At 35.4% G+C, this 20,949-nt stretch overlaps 1 protein-coding gene across 2 annotated transcripts in view; it reads right to left on the minus strand.

Annotated features, from left to right (window-relative positions):
• RAD54L2 (RAD54 like 2) overlaps positions 1-14,351 on the minus strand; it is a 90,819-nt gene extending 76,468 nt beyond the window's left edge. For both annotated transcript variants that reach the window (XM_051985649.1, XM_051985644.1), the window contains exon 1: positions 14,269-14,351. In XM_051985649.1, coding sequence (XP_051841609.1) covers positions 14,269-14,320 — 52 coding nt within the window. In that variant the 5' untranslated portion in view covers positions 14,321-14,351. The remainder of the gene's footprint in view (positions 1-14,268) is intronic.
• Between the last annotated feature and the right edge of the window lie 6,598 nt (positions 14,352-20,949).

The raw sequence follows: 20,949 nt of genomic DNA on the forward strand, positions 1-20,949 counted from the left end.
TAATTCAGGCAGATCAACAGGCTACTGCAACTATTCATCTGTGAGGTGATGACGGCCTATACCGGGTGGTAATAGTGTCAGAGGAAAGAAAGAGATGTTGGAGAAATAAAATCAATAGGTCTTGGGCAACATATTATGTTCTATTATACCCCCACCATTAGGGAGGTCCTTCTGAAGAAAGGGGGATACAGAATTCCTTGTATCTCTTGTGCTCTCCCAGTGGATCTGTGGTGCCCTATGATCCATGGAGGGGCCACAAAAGGGTCCCTGTTTGGGTCAGGGAGAGAAAGCTCAATTCTTTGGATCCCTATCAGGAAAGTTCATGCTGGCAGCAATCAGGGAGTAATGCACTAATCACACTTTAATAAGGCACAGAGAGTACAGAGGCAGAGTTTGCAGAGAATGGGGTGAGAGACAGAGAAGGGAGAAGAGCACACTGTCACTTATATAACTGCTCATCAGAGTTGGGAGAACTTGGGCTGCACGGACCTATGGCAGATAAAATAGTACTCACCTCAGGGTTTGAAGGTCTAATTCTTATAGAATTCTGAGGGTGCCAGAAGACCCAGCTCTTTATTCTTTGGCACCTTGGGGTTTGCTCATTAATATTAATATCTTCTAGAAGTGATCAGTGCCACCACTTTTCTCTGTCTCTATTGCGCCTATCTGAACCTGAGGAACCATTACTGGTACAGAAGGACCACTATACTGGAGCCTAGCTGGCTTCTCCTAATTTAGTACATAGTTTTTGGAAATGGCCTTAATTTAGGAGACAGTTTTGGGCAAGTGGGTACTATGGTTCCCTTTACAATCCTTGGTCCCAATTTCCTATTTCTTGTTATCTTGTACTGGCTACTTATATACTTATTTATTACTAATGGGATGGGCACAAGGGAGAGGGTGGGGAACATAACAAGATACAATTTCAACACAGATTTGAGATAAGGGGTGACAATCTGAGGAGTTGAAGGTAATATCTAGCTTGTGATTCTGGAGGATAAGTGGTGTCATCCTTAGAATGCTTAGTAGAAAGCTTAGAAACAGGGATGGATAGTGGGTGGGTAATGAATCTGGTTTTAGACATATTGAGGTTAAGATGTTCAAAGGACATCCCCTTCAAGATGTCTAATAGATAGCTGGAGCTTAGAAACTGCAAATCATTAGAGAGGTTTGAGTTGGGTAAGTAGATATAAAAATCAACAACATAGAGATAATCTTTCAATCTATGAGAGCTAAACAGATCACCAAGTGAATTAATATAGAGGAAGAAGAGGGTTCAAGACAGAATCCTGTAAGATACCTACTACAGTGATTTGAATGAGTGGATAAATATCCATTAAAGGAGATTGAGAGTGATCTAGAGAGTCAAGTCATGAAAACCCAAAGAAAAAAAGAGTATTAAAAAGAAAAGATGATCCATATTGTTGAAAGCATAAAGTCAGAAACCAAACTGCATAGAATTAAGTAGAAAGTAAAAGAAAAAAAGTGAAGGCAGTAAATATAGATAGAAGGCCTACTCAAAAAAATTTAGGCAGAAAGAGATCTAGGAAAATAACTAGCAGGGATGGATGGATGGAGAGAATTTTGAGGATGAAGGAGATATGTGCATGTTTACAGACAATGGAGAAGCAGTCAGTGGACAGGGGTGTGACAGAGGAGACAAACTCTTGGAGAAGGCAGGATGGAAATGGAATCATTTGTGAATACAAAGGGAATAGCATTGATAAGAAGGATCATTTCTTCATGTAGATGTGAAATGAGTGAAGAGATTGGTGGTTAAAGGCATCTGGGTGATGTGAAATGAGAAAGGGGGAAGAGGGAGCATTTTGTGGATGGCCTCAATTTTTTTTTCAGTAAAATATGAAGCAAAGTTCTCAGCTGGGAATGTGGGGAAGAGGGGGAATGACAGGAAATTTGAGGAGGGACAAAAAAGTTTTGAAGAGTTGCTGTGGTAAGTGGAATAGTGTGTCAATGAGGGAAGCTTAAGGATTGCCTAATGGGGTGAGCATTACTTTAAATTATGTAACATAGAAATGAGCAGGTCCAGGAGATCATTATATACTTCAACAACAATACTATATGATGATCAATTCTGATGGACCTGGCCATCTTCAGCAATGAGATGAACCAAATCAGTTCCAATGGAACAGTAATGAACTGAACCAACTACACCCAGTGAAAGAACTCTGGGAGATGACTAAGAACCATTAATTCCCAATCCCTATATTTTTGCCCACCTGCATTTTTGATTTCCTTCACAAGCTAACTGTACATATTTCAGAGTCCAATTCTTTCTGTACAGCAAAATAATGGTTTGGTCATGTATGTTTATTTTGTATTTAATTTATACTCTAATATATTTAACATGTATTGGTCATTCTGCCATCTAGGGGAGGGGATGGGGAGAAGGAGGGGAAAAATTGGAACAAAAAGTTTGGCAATTGTCAATGCTGTAAAATTATCCATGCATATAACTTGCAAATAAAAGGCTATTAAAATTTTTTTTTAAATAAAAATAATTTTAAAAAACCAAATTATGTAACATAAATTTGTAGTGCACCTAAGTCAAGAGAGTTGCATGATTTTCTTCAACCTACATTAAGCAGCACATGTGAATGCATGAGATAGTAAAAGTGATTTAAAGATGAAACTTGGCAGGGCACCCTCAACAATATGAAAAAGGAGTAACGGACTCAAGGAAAGTGGACATTGTAGAACTGAACTGGTTCATTTAGGAGTAAATATGGAAAAAGAGGAGTAAGGTAGCTAGTGCAGGAATGATGGCTTGGAAGAGAATGAAGTTCTGAGGGATCCGAAGTTACAGTACGGATGAAGAAGAGGTTTTCGTGTGGTAAAACAGAGACAGAAGTTGAATGATGAAAAATTATTATCTGAAAAGGGAATGTCAATGAACATCAAAGTGGAACATTTATGGACGATGGCAAGATTAAGGGTATGAACATCTTTATGTATAGTTAAGGAAAGGTGAAGAAATAGCTCAAGGGAAATAAGTAAGTTGAGGAACTAGGCACTTAAGGCATCTGAGGGAGACTCAATATATGTGTTGAAATTGGAGGGAAGGATTTGAGGAGGAAAGAGTGACTGTAAGTCAGGAAGTGAACTCACCGAGTAAAGGAGGGGATGAAACAGTTGTCTGATAGACAATAGTTACTAGAATTTTGATTGGGTGAAAGACATGAATTGAGCAAATTTCCAAGCAGGAGAGAGAACTGAGTAATGGTAGTAGGAAATTATAATGGGGAACAAGGAGTATTCCAACTCTCACCCCTCCACCAATAAATGGTGTGGAACAAATGAAAGTATAGTCTGTACTGGAAAGGATGCCCAGGAAAACTGAAATAAGGAGGGAGGAAAAGATTTAAGATAAAAGTAAATCTGTTGCCAAAAAAGTAAGCATTTGAGAGCACAGTGTAAAGTATGGATAGCTTTGGGATGGGAAGTTGGGAATGGTGTAGGTAAAGGGGAATGGGGAAAAGGGATCAGGCAGTGGGAAATGGAGTCTGAATGATGACCCAAAAGGTAAGACTCGGGGTTCAGAATCACTGGGACATGGAAGATTAACAAGGAAAAAGCTTGTTAAACATTAAATGAAGATTTTTAGATATACCCATAAATCCCTGGGTTTTGTTTTTAATAAGTTTTTATTGATATTTTCAGTTTTTATATCACAATATACTATTACACTAGTATCTCACATATTGTTTATCATCCCATTCCCCAAGTATTTCATGATAGACAGTATTTTTTTTAGAGAAAAAAAAAAAGGCAGCAAAACATTGAAAAAATATAAAGACATGTGCAATGTTGAACTTTATGGATCTTCCTCCTACCTCCACAATGGGATTGGTTGGATATGTCTTCTACTATCTCTTCAGTCAAACCCAAAAGTAAATATAACAAAATTATAAAGATTAAGTGGGATCCACTTGATCTTTATAATATTGTAATATTCACTTCTAGGTTTTTGGAATGTCATTTTTTCCATTTCTATTCTAGTGGTTACTTGTATATTGTTTTCTTGGCTCTGTTTACTTCACTCTACATGTACTTCTGTATTCATTACTCACATCATTTTTAATAGCACAAGAGCATTCAGTGACATTTACCACAATTTGTTTGGCCATTCCCAAATTGATGGGCATTTTCTAATCATAGCTATCATCAAAATACTGCTACAAGTACTTTGGAATATATGGGAATGTTTTTCTTATCAATGGCCTCCTTGGTTGGTATAAGAGTCCCATAATGGAACCTCTGGTTCAAAAGAAATAAAAGTAACAAAACAAGATTAGACAAGGGATTAGGCAAGATTAGAAGGGAAACAAACTGGGAAAACATTTTTACAGTCAAAGGTTCTGATAAAGGCCTCATTTCCAAAATATATAGAGAATTGACTCTAATTTATAAGAAATCAAGCTATTCTCCAATTGATAAATGGTCAAAGGATATGAACAGACAATTCTCAGATGAAGAAATTAAAACTACTTACAGACATATGAAAATATGCTCTAAATCATTATTAATCAGAGAAATGCAAATTAAGACAACTCAGAGATACCACTACACACCTATCAGATTGGCTAGAATGAGAGGGATAGATGATGTGGAATGTTGGAGGGGATGTGGGAAAACAGGAACACTAATACATTGTTGGTGGAATTGTGAACACATCCAGCCATTCTGGGGAGCAATTTGGAACTATGCTCAAAAAGTTATCAAACTGTGCATACCCTTTGATCCAGCAGTGTTTCTACTGGGCTTATATCCCAAAGAGATACTAAAGAAGGGAAAGGGACCTGTATGTGCCAAAATGTTTGTGGCAGCCCTATTTGTAGTGGCCAGAAGCTGGAAAATGAATGGGTGCCCATCAATTGGAGAATGGTTGAGTAAATTGTGGTATATGAATGTTATGGAATATTATTGTTCTGTAAGAAATGACCAGCAGGATGAATACAGAGAGGCTTGGAGAGACTTACATGAACTGATGCTAAGTGAAATGAGCAGAACCAGGAGATCATTATATACCTCAACAATGATACTGTTTGAGGATGTATTCTGATGGAAGTGGATCTCTTCGATAAAGAGAGCTAATTCAGTTTCAATTGATCAAGGATGGACAGAAGCAACTCACCCAAAGAAAGAATATTGAAAAATCAATATAAACTGTGTGCATTTTTGTTTTTCTTCCCGGGTTATTTATACCTTCTGAATCCAATTCTCCCTGCGCAACAAGAGAACTGTTTGGTTCTGCACACATATATTGTATCTAGGATGTACTGTAACCTATTTAACATGTAAAGGACTGCTTGCCATCTGGAGGAGGGGGTGGAGGGAGGGAGGGGAAAAATCGGAACAGAAGTGAGTGCAAGGGATAATGTTGTAAAAAATTACCCTGGCATGGGTTAAAAATAAAAAAAAAACAATAAAAGAAATAAAAGTTTAGTCCTTCACACCTTCACCAACAGTATTAGTGTGCCTATCATCCTACAACCCATCTAATGTCATTTTTTTGTCATATTTACCTGTTCACCTAAGAAATAAAACTTCAGAGTGTTTTAATTTACATTTCTACTTAGTATTAGTGATCCTCATTTTTTCATGGGCTCTGAATACTTTGCAGTTCTTTTGAAAATAGTTCAAATCTTTTGACTATATATTTTGGGGAATGGCCCCTACATGTATGTATATATGTATATGTATACACATATATGGGGGCAAGAGAGACAGAGAGGGAAGGAGAGATTGGTAGTTTATGTATTTTAGACACCAAACCCTTATCAGAATAATGTGATACAAAGATTATTCCCCACCCCGCCCCCCAGTCAATCCCTTCCTTTCTTATCCTACATCATGTATGTTGCTTGTGCAGAAGATTTTCCGTTTCAAGTAAGCAAAGTTTTCTATTTTATCTTTATTAATTGCCTCTATCTCATATTTGGTTAAGAATACAACTCTTATCTATATAGCTATGAAAGATGTTTCTTACCTAATTTTTGTGTTGTTGTTTGGTCATGTCCAACTCTTCATGATCCCATTTTGAGGTTTTCTTGGCAAAGATACTAGAGTTCTAAAAGTGTTGTCCTTTTCATGATTCTCCTTGATATTTTAGATTTTTCTTTGCATTAGATTATCCAATTCATTCACATTTAAAGGTATAAAAATTGGGTTTATATTTTTCTCCATCTTTCTCTAAAAGTTTTTTCTAAGTTTTGATTTTTCTCTGTAAACACAGTATTATATTTCATCCATTATTTTACTTTACTCCTTTTTTTAAGGTGAACTTGTTCCAACTGGCTCTCTTCTCCTCACACCCCTTTTGATCATCTCTTTTTATTTGTTACCCCTTTCCTTTAAGATTTTATCTGTTCCTTTCCAGCTTTTATCCGATTATATATTTCTTCCTTACTTCTCAACCAAGTAGACTCCCTTTTCCTCCCTTCCCCTTCAGCTAGCCTTGCTCCTTAGTTTTTTGGTACTCTTTTCTCAAAAGGATTTCTCCTACTCTCTTCAATTATCTTCTCTTCTCTTTTTGTTTAATCTGGACCTTCATTCTCTGATTCATGACATGACCCATATACATCTGGTTGGTTAATCTGTCTGTCTCTCTTCTTTCTTCTCTCCTTCCCTCTCCTTCTTTCCTTATCCCCCCCCCCCTCCCCAATATTCTTTATATATTCAAAGCTTCCAAGGTATTTACTCTAGATTCTGTCTTATAGGCGTGCTTTCTGCTACTGCCATGTAGGACTTATTTACCCCATGGGTTCCCCTTTCTTGTTGTGTCTCACTCTCAGAACAATATCAATCATTGAACAATATCAATTATTATAGGTATCTCAGAAGAATACTGCTCAAAAGATGTCCCTCCCACTTCACCCATCACGGATATATGCCTTCCCTTCTTGATCTTCCTCGTCCTTCCCCCTCCCCACATTTGCCTAGAAATCTCCCTCTTTCCATATTCTTCCACTCGAGTCAGTTGCTTAGTTGCCCTCCAAGGATTCGACCTCCCCCATTCCCAGGACAAGTAGATTTTGCAGGTACCCCCCCCCATCCCCTCTAGTCTTATCCAGTGTAAGGAACTCACATGTCCCCATATGTCCAAAAGGACATCTATCAGTGGAATCCCATCCTACCTCCAAAACAAGGCCTCCTTCCTTTCCCCCTCTTTTCAATCTTTCCCCCAATTCTTAACCCATTCTTCTATAGTGCTTCTCTTTCTGAAGCCAAAGAGGTCACCTTCCCTTCATTGCTAGCCTTCTATTTGACCCTGGCACTTCATTCACTCTGCTCCAGGGCCCCAGCTCTCCCTTTCCCCCATCCCTATCATTTACTCTATCCATATTGTAATGGAGTTCTACAAAAGAAGCATTCACATATAGGCAGGGTATCACCAAGCTCTGTCTTTCCCTATATACCTTTTCACTTGTCACTTCTACCACATTCCCCTCCTTTACTCCTCTCTCCTTGTGTATATCCAGAAAGAAGTCTCTTACTGGTCTTTCTCTTTTTATTCTGTTGTTACCTGCATTTATTCATTCCTCTTGCATTTTTGTGTTAATATAATTTTTAAAAAGAGAAGAAAAACAATTTATCCAGTCGTTACTAGGGCTTTGTTTTGTTTGTAATATGAGGGAAGTAAAGTGAGAGGAAGAAAAGAGGTTTTTTTGTCAATTAAAAATAACTAATTAAAACATTTAAAAAATTAAATTAGCAAAAGAAAAAAGTAAAATGAAATCACAACAGTGAATAAAAAGAATTGTCAGAATCTATTATACAAAATTACCTACAAAAATATAAAATGACCTAATTAAAAGAAGACCAAATAGGGATTTTACATCAGAAGAAGAAATTGATATAATTATAAAGAAACAATCATTGTATAATCCAGATTCCAAATGTTCATAAGAAAACTCTCCCAAATGTCTAAAGAACCTCTATTACACAAATTATATTTTCAAAAAGTTTAGAAAAAACACACCCTACCAAACAAACCATTCTTTAATTGATAAATGGTCAAAGAATAAGAACAAGCAATTTTCAGATGAGGAAGTTAAAACTATTTCTAGTCATATTAAAAAATGTTCTGAGTCACTATTGATTAAAGAAATGCAAATTGAGTTACCATTACACACTGCTCAGATTGGTTAAGATGACAGGAAAAGATAATGATAAATGTTGGAAGAGATATGGAGACACTAATACATTGTAACTCAGATTGATTTTTTTTTTTTAATTTTCAGACTAGGTAAGAGGCCATTCTCCCCATCATTTCTTACCTAGCCCTAATCAGTGATCAGGACTTGCCTCAGTCAAACTAAGATCTATTAAAACCCTTAACGTAAAAAGGCCAAGGTCTCCAAGTCATCTCCACTCATCCTGATCTGTATATTGCCAATGGACCCAGATGGCTCCAGAGGAGAAAATGAGGCTGGTGACTTTGCACCACCACCCTCCCTTACTTAAATTCAATTCACTTACATGTCATGGCATCACTTCCTAATGTCATGAACCTCTTTTGAGAAAGGACAACAACAACCTAACTCACAATTTTTCTCTCCTCATAGTAGAAGACTTAACATACATTTTGACTTTTCCTAAAACAACCTTATCACTCAGTTTCACAGCCTATTCACTTCTTATGGACTGCTCTCTATCACACCTCAGCTGCACACTTTGATCTTGCCACAAATGTACCCTTTTACTATTGCACCACACCTCCATGTTCAAGAATTTCAAATCCCCTTATCCAATCATAAGTTACTGCCTTTTCACTTCTCCCTCTGCCTTTCTTTGAAAAACTACTCTTCACCTACATTATTACCTTAAATTCTGTGTTTTTCTCCCAGGTCTTTTCCCCTGTACCAGCTATTTTCTTCTTGCCACCTTGATCCCTTGGTAAATCAATTCAATTCTACACTGTTCTCTTTGAAATTTCCAAACATCTTTTCATATCACTGATTAAGCTTGGCCAAGGCTCAGCCTTGGATCCTTCCTGCTATTTGTTACCTTCACTCCTACATACTTACTAAACAAAGATGGGGGGAAAAAAATCATACAACTGTTTGAAGTCCTTTACAAATTTATATTATAAAGCTCAACTGGGCCTCTACAGCTGCAAGGCAATCCTATTATGCCTCTCATCAACCTATTCTTCTCATTCTCCACAATTAATCATCCCTCCTAATCTTTAGCTTTCCCCACTTATTCATTCAGCTCTAATTCCTTCAATTTCTTTTTCTTCTCTTATTGCTAAAGCTAACATTTCTAATATCATGTTGAATAATAGTGGTGATAATGGTGAAATCTTGTTTCATCCCTATCTTATTGGGAATGTTTCTAGCTTAATCCCATTACATATAATGCTTTCTGATGGTTTTCGATAGATGCTACTTACCATTTTAAGGAAAACTTCATTTATTTCTGGGCTCTCTATTGTTTTTATTAGGAATGGGTGTTGTATTTTGACAAATTCTTTTCTGCTCTATTGAAATAATCAATGATTTCTTTTAGTTTTGATACTGATATGATCAATTATATTGACATTTTATCTTCTCAGTTCAACTATGAAAGGGAGGAACAATATAGTATAGTAAATTGAAGGGCAGAAAGAGCTCAAGTGAAGTTCTTTTTTTGTTTTGTTTTTTAAAGGATTGGAGAGATTTGGTGACATTCGTAAACAGCAGTGAAGGAACCAGTGGTTAAAGATTGGTTGAAAAATTTTGCAGTAGGATAAGAGATTATAAAAAGAACAATCTTCTGATGAAAATGGGAAGGACAAGGGATAAAAGACACCAGCAAAGGGGTTGCTATAGTCAAGAAGGGGGGCCATTTCATCCTCCTAAATTGAACCACAGAAAGAATATGGGGAATGAGGCTGAGATGAATTGGAAGAAGACTTGGAGAAAAGGAGAAACTTGTAATAGAGGCCTGAATTCTGAGAGGTAAGGCTGATTGCATAGGAGTTTGAGATGAATAAGTTTGAAACTGACATTTGGAATAAAACAGTTTGTTAGAAGATGGTATATGAGAAGGGGACTAAAATTTCTTGAACATAACTCAAATTATAGGAATGATAGCCTGTTATGGTTATGGGCAAGCCTGTACCCAAGAAAAGACAAATAAAATATATTTATCTAGAATATTGCAGATATAATCAAAAGGTAATTCAAGGCAATTCCAATAGACTTGAGATGGAAATTGCCATCCACATCGAGAGAGAATTATGGAGACTGAATGTAGATCAATGCATAGTATTTTCACCTTTTGTTATTTTTCTTTTACATGGTTTTTCCCTTTTTTATGCACAACATGACAAATATGGAAATATGTTTAAATGGACTGTATATGTATAACCTATATTACATTGCTTGCTGTCTTGGGAAGCAGGGAAGTAAAGGAGGGAGAATGAAAAAAATTTGAAACTCAAAATCTTACAAAAATGAATTTTGAAAACTATCTTTACATGTAACTGGAAAAAATAAAATACTCCTGAGGGGAAAAAATAAATAAATAAACTGAAAAGATAAAAGTCTCCATACTCATTACCTCCACCTTTTTACCATCTCTATAACTGACAAACAGCTCTCTCCAAGGTTATCAATTATTTATTACTAAATAAAATGACTTTTTTCTCAAGTTCTCATCTTTCTTCATCAATCTAAAACATTTAACACTGTTGATGACTCCTTCCTTGGGATTTTCATGATTGCTTTTTGATAGTCTTTCTTCCTTTCTAAACTTCTATTTTTTCCATCTATTCCCCACCATACTTCCCTACCATGGCTCCACCTGAGCTATTGTAAGAGTTTTCTGACTGTTCTTCCTGTTTCAAGTCTTTCCCCATTATGTCCAGTTTCTACTATCAAAGTGGTGTTCCTATAGTGAAAGTATGACCATATAGACTCTCATTCTCATACATACCCCCTTTACCAATCCTTTATTCAATAAATTCCAATGGCTTCCTTTTACCCCCAGGATCAAATATATAAATCCTCTATTTAGCTTTTAAAGTTCCTTATGATTTGACTCCTTTTCCTTTTCTAGCTTTACTACTATACTCCAACTATAGTACCCTCAAATCCAATTCCTTGATGTTTTCCTATGAGATAATACATTTCCTGCTCTGTATATTTTCTCTAGTTATTTTCTATGCCTGGACTACTCTTTCTGCTCACTTCTGGCTCATGGCTACTCTGGCTTCCTTCAGATCCCAGCTAAAATTACACTTTCTACAAGAAAGTTTTTCTGGTCCTACATAACTTTAATTCCTTCTCTCTGAGATTACCTCCAATTAAACCCTATATTTGGGCAGCTATATTTGAGTATAGTGGATAGAGGGCACTGGGTTTAGAATCAGAAAAACTCATCTTCATGAATTCATATCTGGTCTCAGATACCTACTAGCTATGTAACCCCAGACAAGTCACTTAACCAAGTTTGCCTCAATTTTTTATTTATAAAATGAGCTGGAGAAGGAAACAACAAATCACTCCAGTACCTTTGCCAAGAAAACACCAAATAGGGTCACAAAAAATTGGACACAACTTAAAAATGACTTAACAATCCTATATATGGTTTGTCCATAGCGATTTGCATATCATTTCCCTCATTAGAATGAGAGTTTCCTGGAGAATAGGAACTATTTTTATTTTTCTTTGTATTTCAATGCTTAGCACAATGCCTGGCACATAGTAATAAGCACATACTTGTTAATTCTCTCTTTTGGTGATTTTTTTCAGAGCCCATTAATTCAATCATCAACTCTATAAAAGCTATAAAAATACAAACCTCATACTTCTTCTGAACTCCATCCAACTGTCTTATAGGCCATTTCAAGCTCAACATGCCCCAAATGGAAATCATTATCTTTCTCTCTAAATCTAACCACTAAGAGTCCCCAATTGGTCTCCCAGGTCTATTTCTCCTCTCTTAAGTATATTCTCCATACAAACTGATATTCCTAAGTGCAGGTGTGACACAGGTCATTCTCCTGTTCAACAAGTATCCAAAGCTCTCCACTGTTTTTAGGAAAAAGCACAAGCTCCTTTGTTTGATATTGGCTGGTTAAACATTACTCACTTTCTCACACTTTATTCTAAAATCAAACTGAACTATTTGCTATTTCCCATACGTTACATTTTATCTTCTGATTCCATGTCTTTACCCTAGTTGTGTATATTATATATAGAGGGATAGGGAATTGTCCCAATATGTAAACTTACATAGTGTAGATAAGCACCTTCTATGTAACTTAGAGGGTTGCCCAGAGCAATATTTTAAGTAACCAGGGTCACAAAGCCAGTATATTTCAGAGGTGGGACTTGGAGTCACAAAGTCCTGAATTCAAATACTGATTCAGACATTTTACTAGCTGGATGACACTGAACAAGTTACTTAATATCTCTGTCTCATTTTCCTAATCTGTTTAAAAAAAAAAGAATATCCTAAGGAATGGATGTCCATAAGTTGGGGAATGGCTGAATAAGTTATGGTATATGATTATAATGGAAGATAATTGTTCTAAAGGTCTAAAGAGCCTTATATGAACTGATGCTAAGTGAAGTGAGTAGAACCAAGAGAACATTATACACAACAAGAAAACTATATAATCATCAACTCTGATGGATTGGATTTTTTCAACAATGAGGTGATTTAGGTTAGTTCTAATAGTCTTGTGATGGAGCAACATGCACCCAGAGAGGACTGTGGGGACTGAATATGGATCACAACATTTTTTGTGGTTTGCTTGATTTTTTTCCTTTCTCATTCTCCCCTCGTCCCCCATCTGATTTTTCTTGTGCAGCACGATAAATGTGAAAATGTGTTTAGAAGAACTGTACATATTTAACCTATGGATTATTTGCTGTCTAGAGGAGAAGGGGAAGAAGAAAAATTTGAAATACAAGATTTTTAAAGGGTGAATGTTGAAAATTATCTTTGCATGTATTTTGAAAATAAAAGGCTATTATTTAAAAATCTTTTAAAAAGAATAAGGTTTTGGGAAGATCAAATGAAATGATACACATACAAAATATATACAAAATAAGTATGAAGTAATTTGGGAAGAATACACCAAGATTGAGTCAAAGTGTGGAGGACAGGGAAGGGAGGATTCCTGAAATTTTTCATATAAGACTGATGCTTAAACACCAAATATTCAGAGTTCCTTCTAATCTTTCTCTAGATTCTTCCACACAGTTCACAATATCCCTCTATGCCTCTTCAGATCCCTCAGCTCAATGATTATTATGGTTATCACATCCAACCTCTACATGAATAGAAATCATTTCAAAATTCTTGACAAGCAGTCATCTTCCCTGACTAAACATCCCACCAGTGAGAATAAACATTTTCTAAATAATCTGAGTGGTTCCAATGCATAATCCATTGACTGAGGAGACAGTTCTTTTTCTGAAATTAGCTTCTCTGAAACTTCCACTCAATGCTAATAGGCAGTCTCAGGACTTTTGAAAAGTGTGATGTCTAATCCAATTAGTTACCTTCTAACTGCTGAAAATTGCTGAAAGGATAGAATTGAAGTTCTTTGGGTAGGCTGAAAAAAAGTTTCTAGCCAGCTAATCATAAACTATTCAGATCATCAGAGATTGTAATAAAGGAATTTGGGGTAAATAAAAAGTGTATTGCTTCTTGCGCCTGTCCCCTCAAAAAGAAGCCTTGAGAAGTGAAACAATGAGCCAGCAAAATTACAAGAAACAAAATGCTCAACTGAGGCTCAACTGGTTAAGGCAGAGAATCACAGACCACTTAGAAAAACCATTTAATTCAATTACTTCATTTTACAGATGAAGAACCTTAGGCCATGATGGTGAAGGATTTTTTGTCCAAGGTCACAAATCAAGTTAGAGGCAAAAAGAGTATTAACCATATCTCCTAATTCCTATTAAAAGTAGGAGCTCTTTCCAATGTACAAGGCTGCCTTTATGGTTCCATAAAGCAGTAACAATATTTTTCTATCCATATCGCCAAAAACTATTTGATCAGAAGGCACTGGCAGCATGAAGCCTGTTTCTTCCCTGCATTTGTATTTAAAAAAAAATATTTTGCTGTGATCTCTCCCTATGAATTTTAAAAAGAAGCCCAATAAGAAATAAAATATCAAGAACTTTCTGGAATAAAATATCTACTTAAAATATGCAAAAACAAGAAAGGGAATTCCTCTACTCTCACCAAACTATGGCCGAAAAGGCACTGATAGATTGAAGTATATCAGAAACTCCAAATACTTACCATTTTCATCAAGTAAGTCTTCCTCATCATCCCCATCATTTCCCTCCTCCATTGCTTCCTCTTCCTCCTCCTCCTCCTCCTCCTCCTCCTCCTCTTCTTCCATATCCTCCGGCTCCAAGTCTGGGTCCAAGTCTGGATCACTCCCTGAGATTGACTCGTCTGACATGGCTCCCAATAGTCCTCACTGTGCATTACCTACTCATGATCTACAGTGGGACAGACCTATGGGGAAAAGTAAAGAAAAGAAGAAAAGAGCTCAGAATTCCTAATCTTAAAACATCACAACCTCACAATAACCTCATCTAGGGGCAATGCACTAACAGAGTGAATATTCAGGGAATAGTATTTTCAGTTCCTCTCTTAACCAATTCTGTCCCAGATTCTTAAGTATCTATCATGCCCTTTTCTTTTATTTCATTTTTAAAAAGGTTTATTGCCTTTTACAGTCAATACCTGTCACCCCAACTGAAACTTTTTGTTTTTCTCTTAAAACCTCTTCTTTCTCCAACTGAAATCTTCCCAGAAACAGATAAAAACATTTAAGCAAAGACCAAAGATATAGTTACTATGACTAATCATGAGACACATGTCATATTCATAATTCCCATTTTTCTATTAAAGAAAAAAGATCATGTATTTTAAAACAATTCTCTAAGACTGAGACTGGTTCACTATAATTCATCAAGTTTCATTGCTTTTAAGTATTATTTGCATTCCTTTATCAATCCCTTTTAAATACCAAGCCTTATACATACAAAACATGCCCCATTCCCTTTTAATCTCCCCACCCAGTTAAAGGTTATTATATATTATCTGGACAATCATTCTGAAGTTTGGGGTTAGGAGAGGGGGAGAAAAGAACAAACAGAACAGCAGAGACTTGCGAGAGCAGATTTTCTGAAGAAACGTATAAAAACCTCCTTCCACTAGTGTTATAGTTGTTTTATACAATGCCCATTCCACACTTTTACACTTTAATAGCCTCCATCCTGTACCTGAGAGATATTACTTCAATTTTTTTTGGCTAAGTTCTATTTATTTCAGGTCCCATCTCTTCTTATAAAGCCTACCAGGGATCCCCAAACTACAGCCCGCGGGCCAGATGCAGCAGCTGAGGACGTTTATCCCCCTCACCCAGAGTTATGAAGTTTCTTTATTTAAAGGCCCACAAAACAAAGTTTTTTTTTTTTTTACTATAGTCTGGCCCTTCAACAGTCTGAGGGACAGTGAACTGGCCCCCTATTTTAAAAGTTTGAGGACCCCCCCCCAGACAATTCACTGTAGACTTCAGTGATTCTTCCACTTTTCTTAGCCCTTAATTCTGACTACCACTCTAATGATATTTAATCTAGAATACTAGAATATCAAATTATTGTAATAGATGTCTAAACATATAGATTTTTCTGTCCTTTTTCTTTTCTCTTATTAATCTTTACTTTTATTGAGGTCATTATTTTCCCAGCAAAAAAAATAGCTGAGATAGTCTTTTTTATAAGGGTGTCACTTCCTAACAAAACAAATACAATATGGTTGAAATATTTTAGGCTCAGATTAAATTTGAAACATAACTTTTGAGTTCCCTTAGGAAAAAATGGAGAAATTAGAATAAGTTGGATACATCACTTTTGAACTAAGTAATCATTTTAAGGAAAAAAAAAAGACAAGTTTAGGACAACTAAGATAAAGATAAACAGAAAATAATTATGGATATGAGAGTGAACTGTCTGACCACCAAAAAAAATCAGTTTTTCAAGAGAAGCAAACAAAGAACATCTGTGAAGTGATTTGGTAATAAAATATAATAATAATTACTTCCATAAAACATCTGTAAAATGCATTTAGGCAAAGAGATGAAAGCTCATCTATAAATACAAATTAATGTTCCATTATATTCTAGAGTTACAAAACAGATTTTTAAACCTCTTGGCAAGGGTTCTATCATATGTTTTGGGGTCCATTTGTGGCTGTCAGAAAAAGAAAAAAAAATAAATACTAACAGCTTTGGATGCAGAATCAGCTTCTAAAATATTTGTATGATGATAAGAACTTGCTATAAACTGATCCACGTTTGGAACATAAGAATTACTTTGTTTTGTCAGCAATTACTCGAAGAAAGAGTAAATATTTTGCTTTCAGAGCGACTATGTTGGCTGATTATGGAACAGATGATTGTGGATTAGATTTTAGGTAAATTTTTAATTAGCCTCTATATACACATAATCTAAATGGTGATAAAATTTCAGGAGACATTTTAGTGTGCTGAAAAGATCATATGCTTAAACTTCTCTGGGCCTCATTTAAATACAGGGGGACTTGGTTTGGCCTAGATAATGTTGTAGGGTTTCCTACCAACTTTAAATCTTATAAACCAAGTAAACCAAGGCTTCTACATACTCCATAAATGAAAGAAAGTGCTTTTAGCCCATCATCCTGGCCTAGGTAAAGCCCAAGACACCTTTTAGATAGGTGCAAATAACTTTCATTATATTGTAATAAATATTTCATAATCCAGAACATACAAGGCAGCATAAAAGGCAAAACTAATACAAACAAAATGACTCAGCCTTTTTCATTAACCTGGGCCTTCAGAACTCCACTCTCAGAAAGGGAAAGACAATCTTTACTGAAAACAGTAGAAATATTCAAACCATTAGGCTGTCCTCTGGCCAATAGAACTAAGAGAGGTCTTTGAACTCACTCCACCATTTGCTTCTGTACCTTACATATTGAACTAAGAGTATACATTCAATTGTTCTTCCTAGATGAATGTTAAATATATATATATAAATAAAGCTTGTAGCTGTTTATGGGGAAGGGGAAAGAAAGAAAATTAGCATTATAGCATTATATATTGTCCAACATGTGCCATGAACTAAGTGTCTTTCACAAATGTTTCATTTAATCTACGCAAAATAGGTGTTATTGCTATCCTTATTTTTCAGTTAAAAAAACTGAGGCAAAGAGAGATAAACTTATTTGTCCAGGTTCATATGGCCACTAAATGTCAGAGGCAAGATATAACTCGAGTTTTCTTAACTCCAGATCTGGGGCTTTATTCACTGTGCCACCATATGCCTCTTTATATTAATAATAACCGCATGAACAAAAATACCTTTAGTCCCTATCTTCATAGGAAAAAAAATAGGGCCTGATGACCAAGACTTACACAATTACAAACAGAACTATGTTTTAAATTATTTGATCTAACTCTTCTATTTTTTTTTAAAGTATGATTACCTATTTGATTTAGGATTTTAGGAATTTAGTAATTCCCATTAGTTACATGCCAACTAGATCCAACTGCCTTCTATATATAGCAGGGGTTCTCAAACATTTAAAAATTTTTTATTATATTAAAAAGTTTGTGTTTCTGTGGATTATATTTAAATTTATCACATTAGAAATAATTTTGAATGTGGAGACCCTCTGAAAGAGGTTTCAAAGATCTCCTACGATTCTCTGGATCACACTTTGAGAACCACATTTTTGGGAACTAATTTAAGAGAATTATCCCTTCAATTTGAAAAGCTAGAAAAGTGATCGTATATGTACCTGATCTTAAAAAAAAACTATATTTCTGAAGAAAATTATGTGAATCACATTCAGTAAATTAACTACTGTAGATTACTAGTTAGGTAAAGTTTTAATTAACCTCCATATACACATAATCTGAATAGTGATAAAATTTCAGCAATCATTTTAGTGTGCTGAAAAGATTCTCTGGGCCTCATTTAAAAATGGGGAACTTGGTTTGGGAGAAATCCAGAACTGAAAATAAAATAAAATTGAATTAAAAAATAAAATTAAGAAAAGAATAGAGATTAAACTTGTAATTGCACTTACTTAGATACCTCCTAGTGAGGAATTTCCTCTACTAATTGCAGGTCAGTGTCTTCTCTGCAATTTAAGAGCACAGAGAGGTTAAATTACTTGGCTAGAGTTATTAATAAATTATTTGTCACTTCACTACATCATACTGCCTCTCATTTAAAAAAACACTAATTATAGTTACACAGAATTCTGCTTTGCATTACTACAGTGCTGTAGTTAGTAGGCATATTGTATTATTGGTTCTATTTAACTCGGAGTCAGTTCATGAAAATCTTGTTTTATTTCTCTGAATTTCCTTATAAGAGTTGTCTCTTACGGATAATAATATTCCAAATTTAAAAGATACAATTAACTACAACAATGCAAATGGGAAGAACCACCTCAAAAAATAACCATTGAAAAATTATAAAGAACAAACATGGCTCCAAAGAGGAGATGCGAGAGAATATTTTACCCAACCCCTTTAAAAGTAGGACATAGCACTGGGGCAGCTGGGTGGCGCAGTGGATAGAGCACCAGCCCTGAAGTCAGGAAGACCTAAGTTCAAATCTAGTCTCAGGCATGTAACACTTTCTAGTTGTATGACCCTGGGCAAGTCACTTAACCCCAATCATCTCAGCAAAAAACAAAACAAAAAAGTAGGATAGTACCACAAATGTGATATAATGACATTTGCATAAATTCATAATTTTTATGGTTTTTTTTGTCTTCTTTTTCTGTTTATCTATGTTTCTCTTGAGTTCTGTTGTTTGAAAGACCAAATTTTCTTTTTCCTTCTTGTCTTTTCCAATAGAAATAATTTAAAGTAGTCCCTTCCTTCAATGAAGATGCATCTCCTCCCCTGAAAGATGATAGTCTTGCTGAGTCGTTGATTCTTAGTTGTAATCCTAGGTTCTTTGCCTTCTAGATTATATTCCAGGTCCTTCTATTCTTTATTGTAGAAGCTGCCAAACCTTGGGTAATACCGACCATTGCTCCTTGATGCTTGGTTTGTTTTGTTGTTGCTGTTGCTTTTTCTGGTAGCTTGCAATATTTTTTCCTTGAGATTACAACAGTTTTACAACAATGTTTCTTGGGGTTTTCCTTATAGGATGATCTCTTTTCAAAGATGATCAATGGATTCTTTCAATGACTATTTTGCTATCTGGTTCTAGTATATCATGGCAGTTTCCCTTAATAATCTCTTGAAGAATGCTATCTAGGCTTTTTCGGTGATGGTCTTCACATAGACCAATAATTTTTAATTCTCTTTCCTAGATCTATTTTCCAGGTTGGCTATTTTTCCAATGAGGTATTTTATGTTTTCTTCCATTTTTTTCATTCTAAACTAAAAAAAGTTTGTTTGATTCTCCTTTTTCTCCCCTTTTTATTGTTTCTCTTTTTTTAATGGTTATGCATGCACATTAATTAAAAAAATACATTTCTTTATTAACCATGTGGATAAAAATCAAAACAAAGGGAAAAACAGAAAAATGAGAAAAAAACAAGAAAAGGGGGGAAAAAGTAAAGATAGAATGTGTTGATTTACATTCAGTCTCCATTGTTCTTTCTTAAGATGCAGATAGACTTTTCCATCCAAAGTTTATTGGGATTATCTTGAACCACTGAAAAGAACTAAATCACTCATAGCTGATCATCATACAATCTTGTTACTGTGTACAATGTATTCCAGCCTTGGTTCTACTTGATTTGCTCGGCATCAATTCATGTAACTCTTTCCAGGCCTTGCTAAAATCAATTTGTTCATCATTTTTTATAGTACAATAATATTCCATTACTTTCATATATCATAATTTATTCAGCCATTCCTCAACTGATCTATTAAATTCTTTGCCACCACAAATGGGGCTGCTACAAACATTTTTGCACATGAGGGTCTCTTTCCCTCCTTTATGATTTCTTTGGGAAACAGACCCAATAGAAACACCGCTGGATCAAAGGTTATGCACAATTTGATAGCCCTTTGAGCATAGTTCCAAATTACTCTGCAGAATGGTTGGGTCATTTAACACCAACCATTAGTTGCATCCACCAACAATGCATTGGTGTCCCAGTTTTCCCATATCTTCTCCAACATTTATCATTTTCTTTTCCTGTCATCTTAGCCAATCTGAGAGGTGCGAGGTGGTCCTTTCTCTAATCAATAGTGATTTAGTGCATTTTTTCATATGACTATAGATGGCTTTAATTTCATTATCTGAAAATTGTCTGTTCATATCCTTTGTGTTTGACTGATTCTTGATGTCTCATAGAATCATCAGATTCCATTTTCCCAGTTCTAATTTATTTTAATTTTATTATAGCTTTTTATTTACAAAACATATGCATGGGTAATTTTTCAACATTGACCTTTGCAAAGCTTTCTGTTCCAACTTTTCCCCTTCTTCCCCCCACTCCCCTCCCCTAGATAATAAGTAGTCCAATACATGTTAAAGTATATGTTAAATACAATATATGTATACATATTTATAGTTATCTTGCTGCATAAGAAAAATCGGATCTAGAAAGAAAGTAAAAAAAAAAAAAAAAACCTGAGAGGGAAAACAAAAATGCAAGCAAACAACAACAGAAAGAGAGGAAATGCTATGTTGTGGTCTACACTCATTTCCTATCTCACTCTGGGTATAGCTGGTTCTGTCCATCATTGATCAATTAACTGAATTGGATCTTCTCATTGTCGAAGATATCCACTTCCATCAGAATATATACTCATATACTATTGTTGTTGAAGTGTATATTGATCTCCTGGTTCTGTTCATTTCACTCATCATCAATTCATGTAAGTCTCTCCAGGCCTCTCTGAAATCATCCTGCTGGATGATCATTTCCTATAGAATAATAATATTCCAT

Source organism: Antechinus flavipes, chromosome 1 (genome assembly GCF_016432865.1).
Source record: "Antechinus flavipes isolate AdamAnt ecotype Samford, QLD, Australia chromosome 1, AdamAnt_v2, whole genome shotgun sequence".
NCBI lineage: Eukaryota > Metazoa > Chordata > Mammalia > Dasyuromorphia > Dasyuridae > Antechinus > Antechinus flavipes.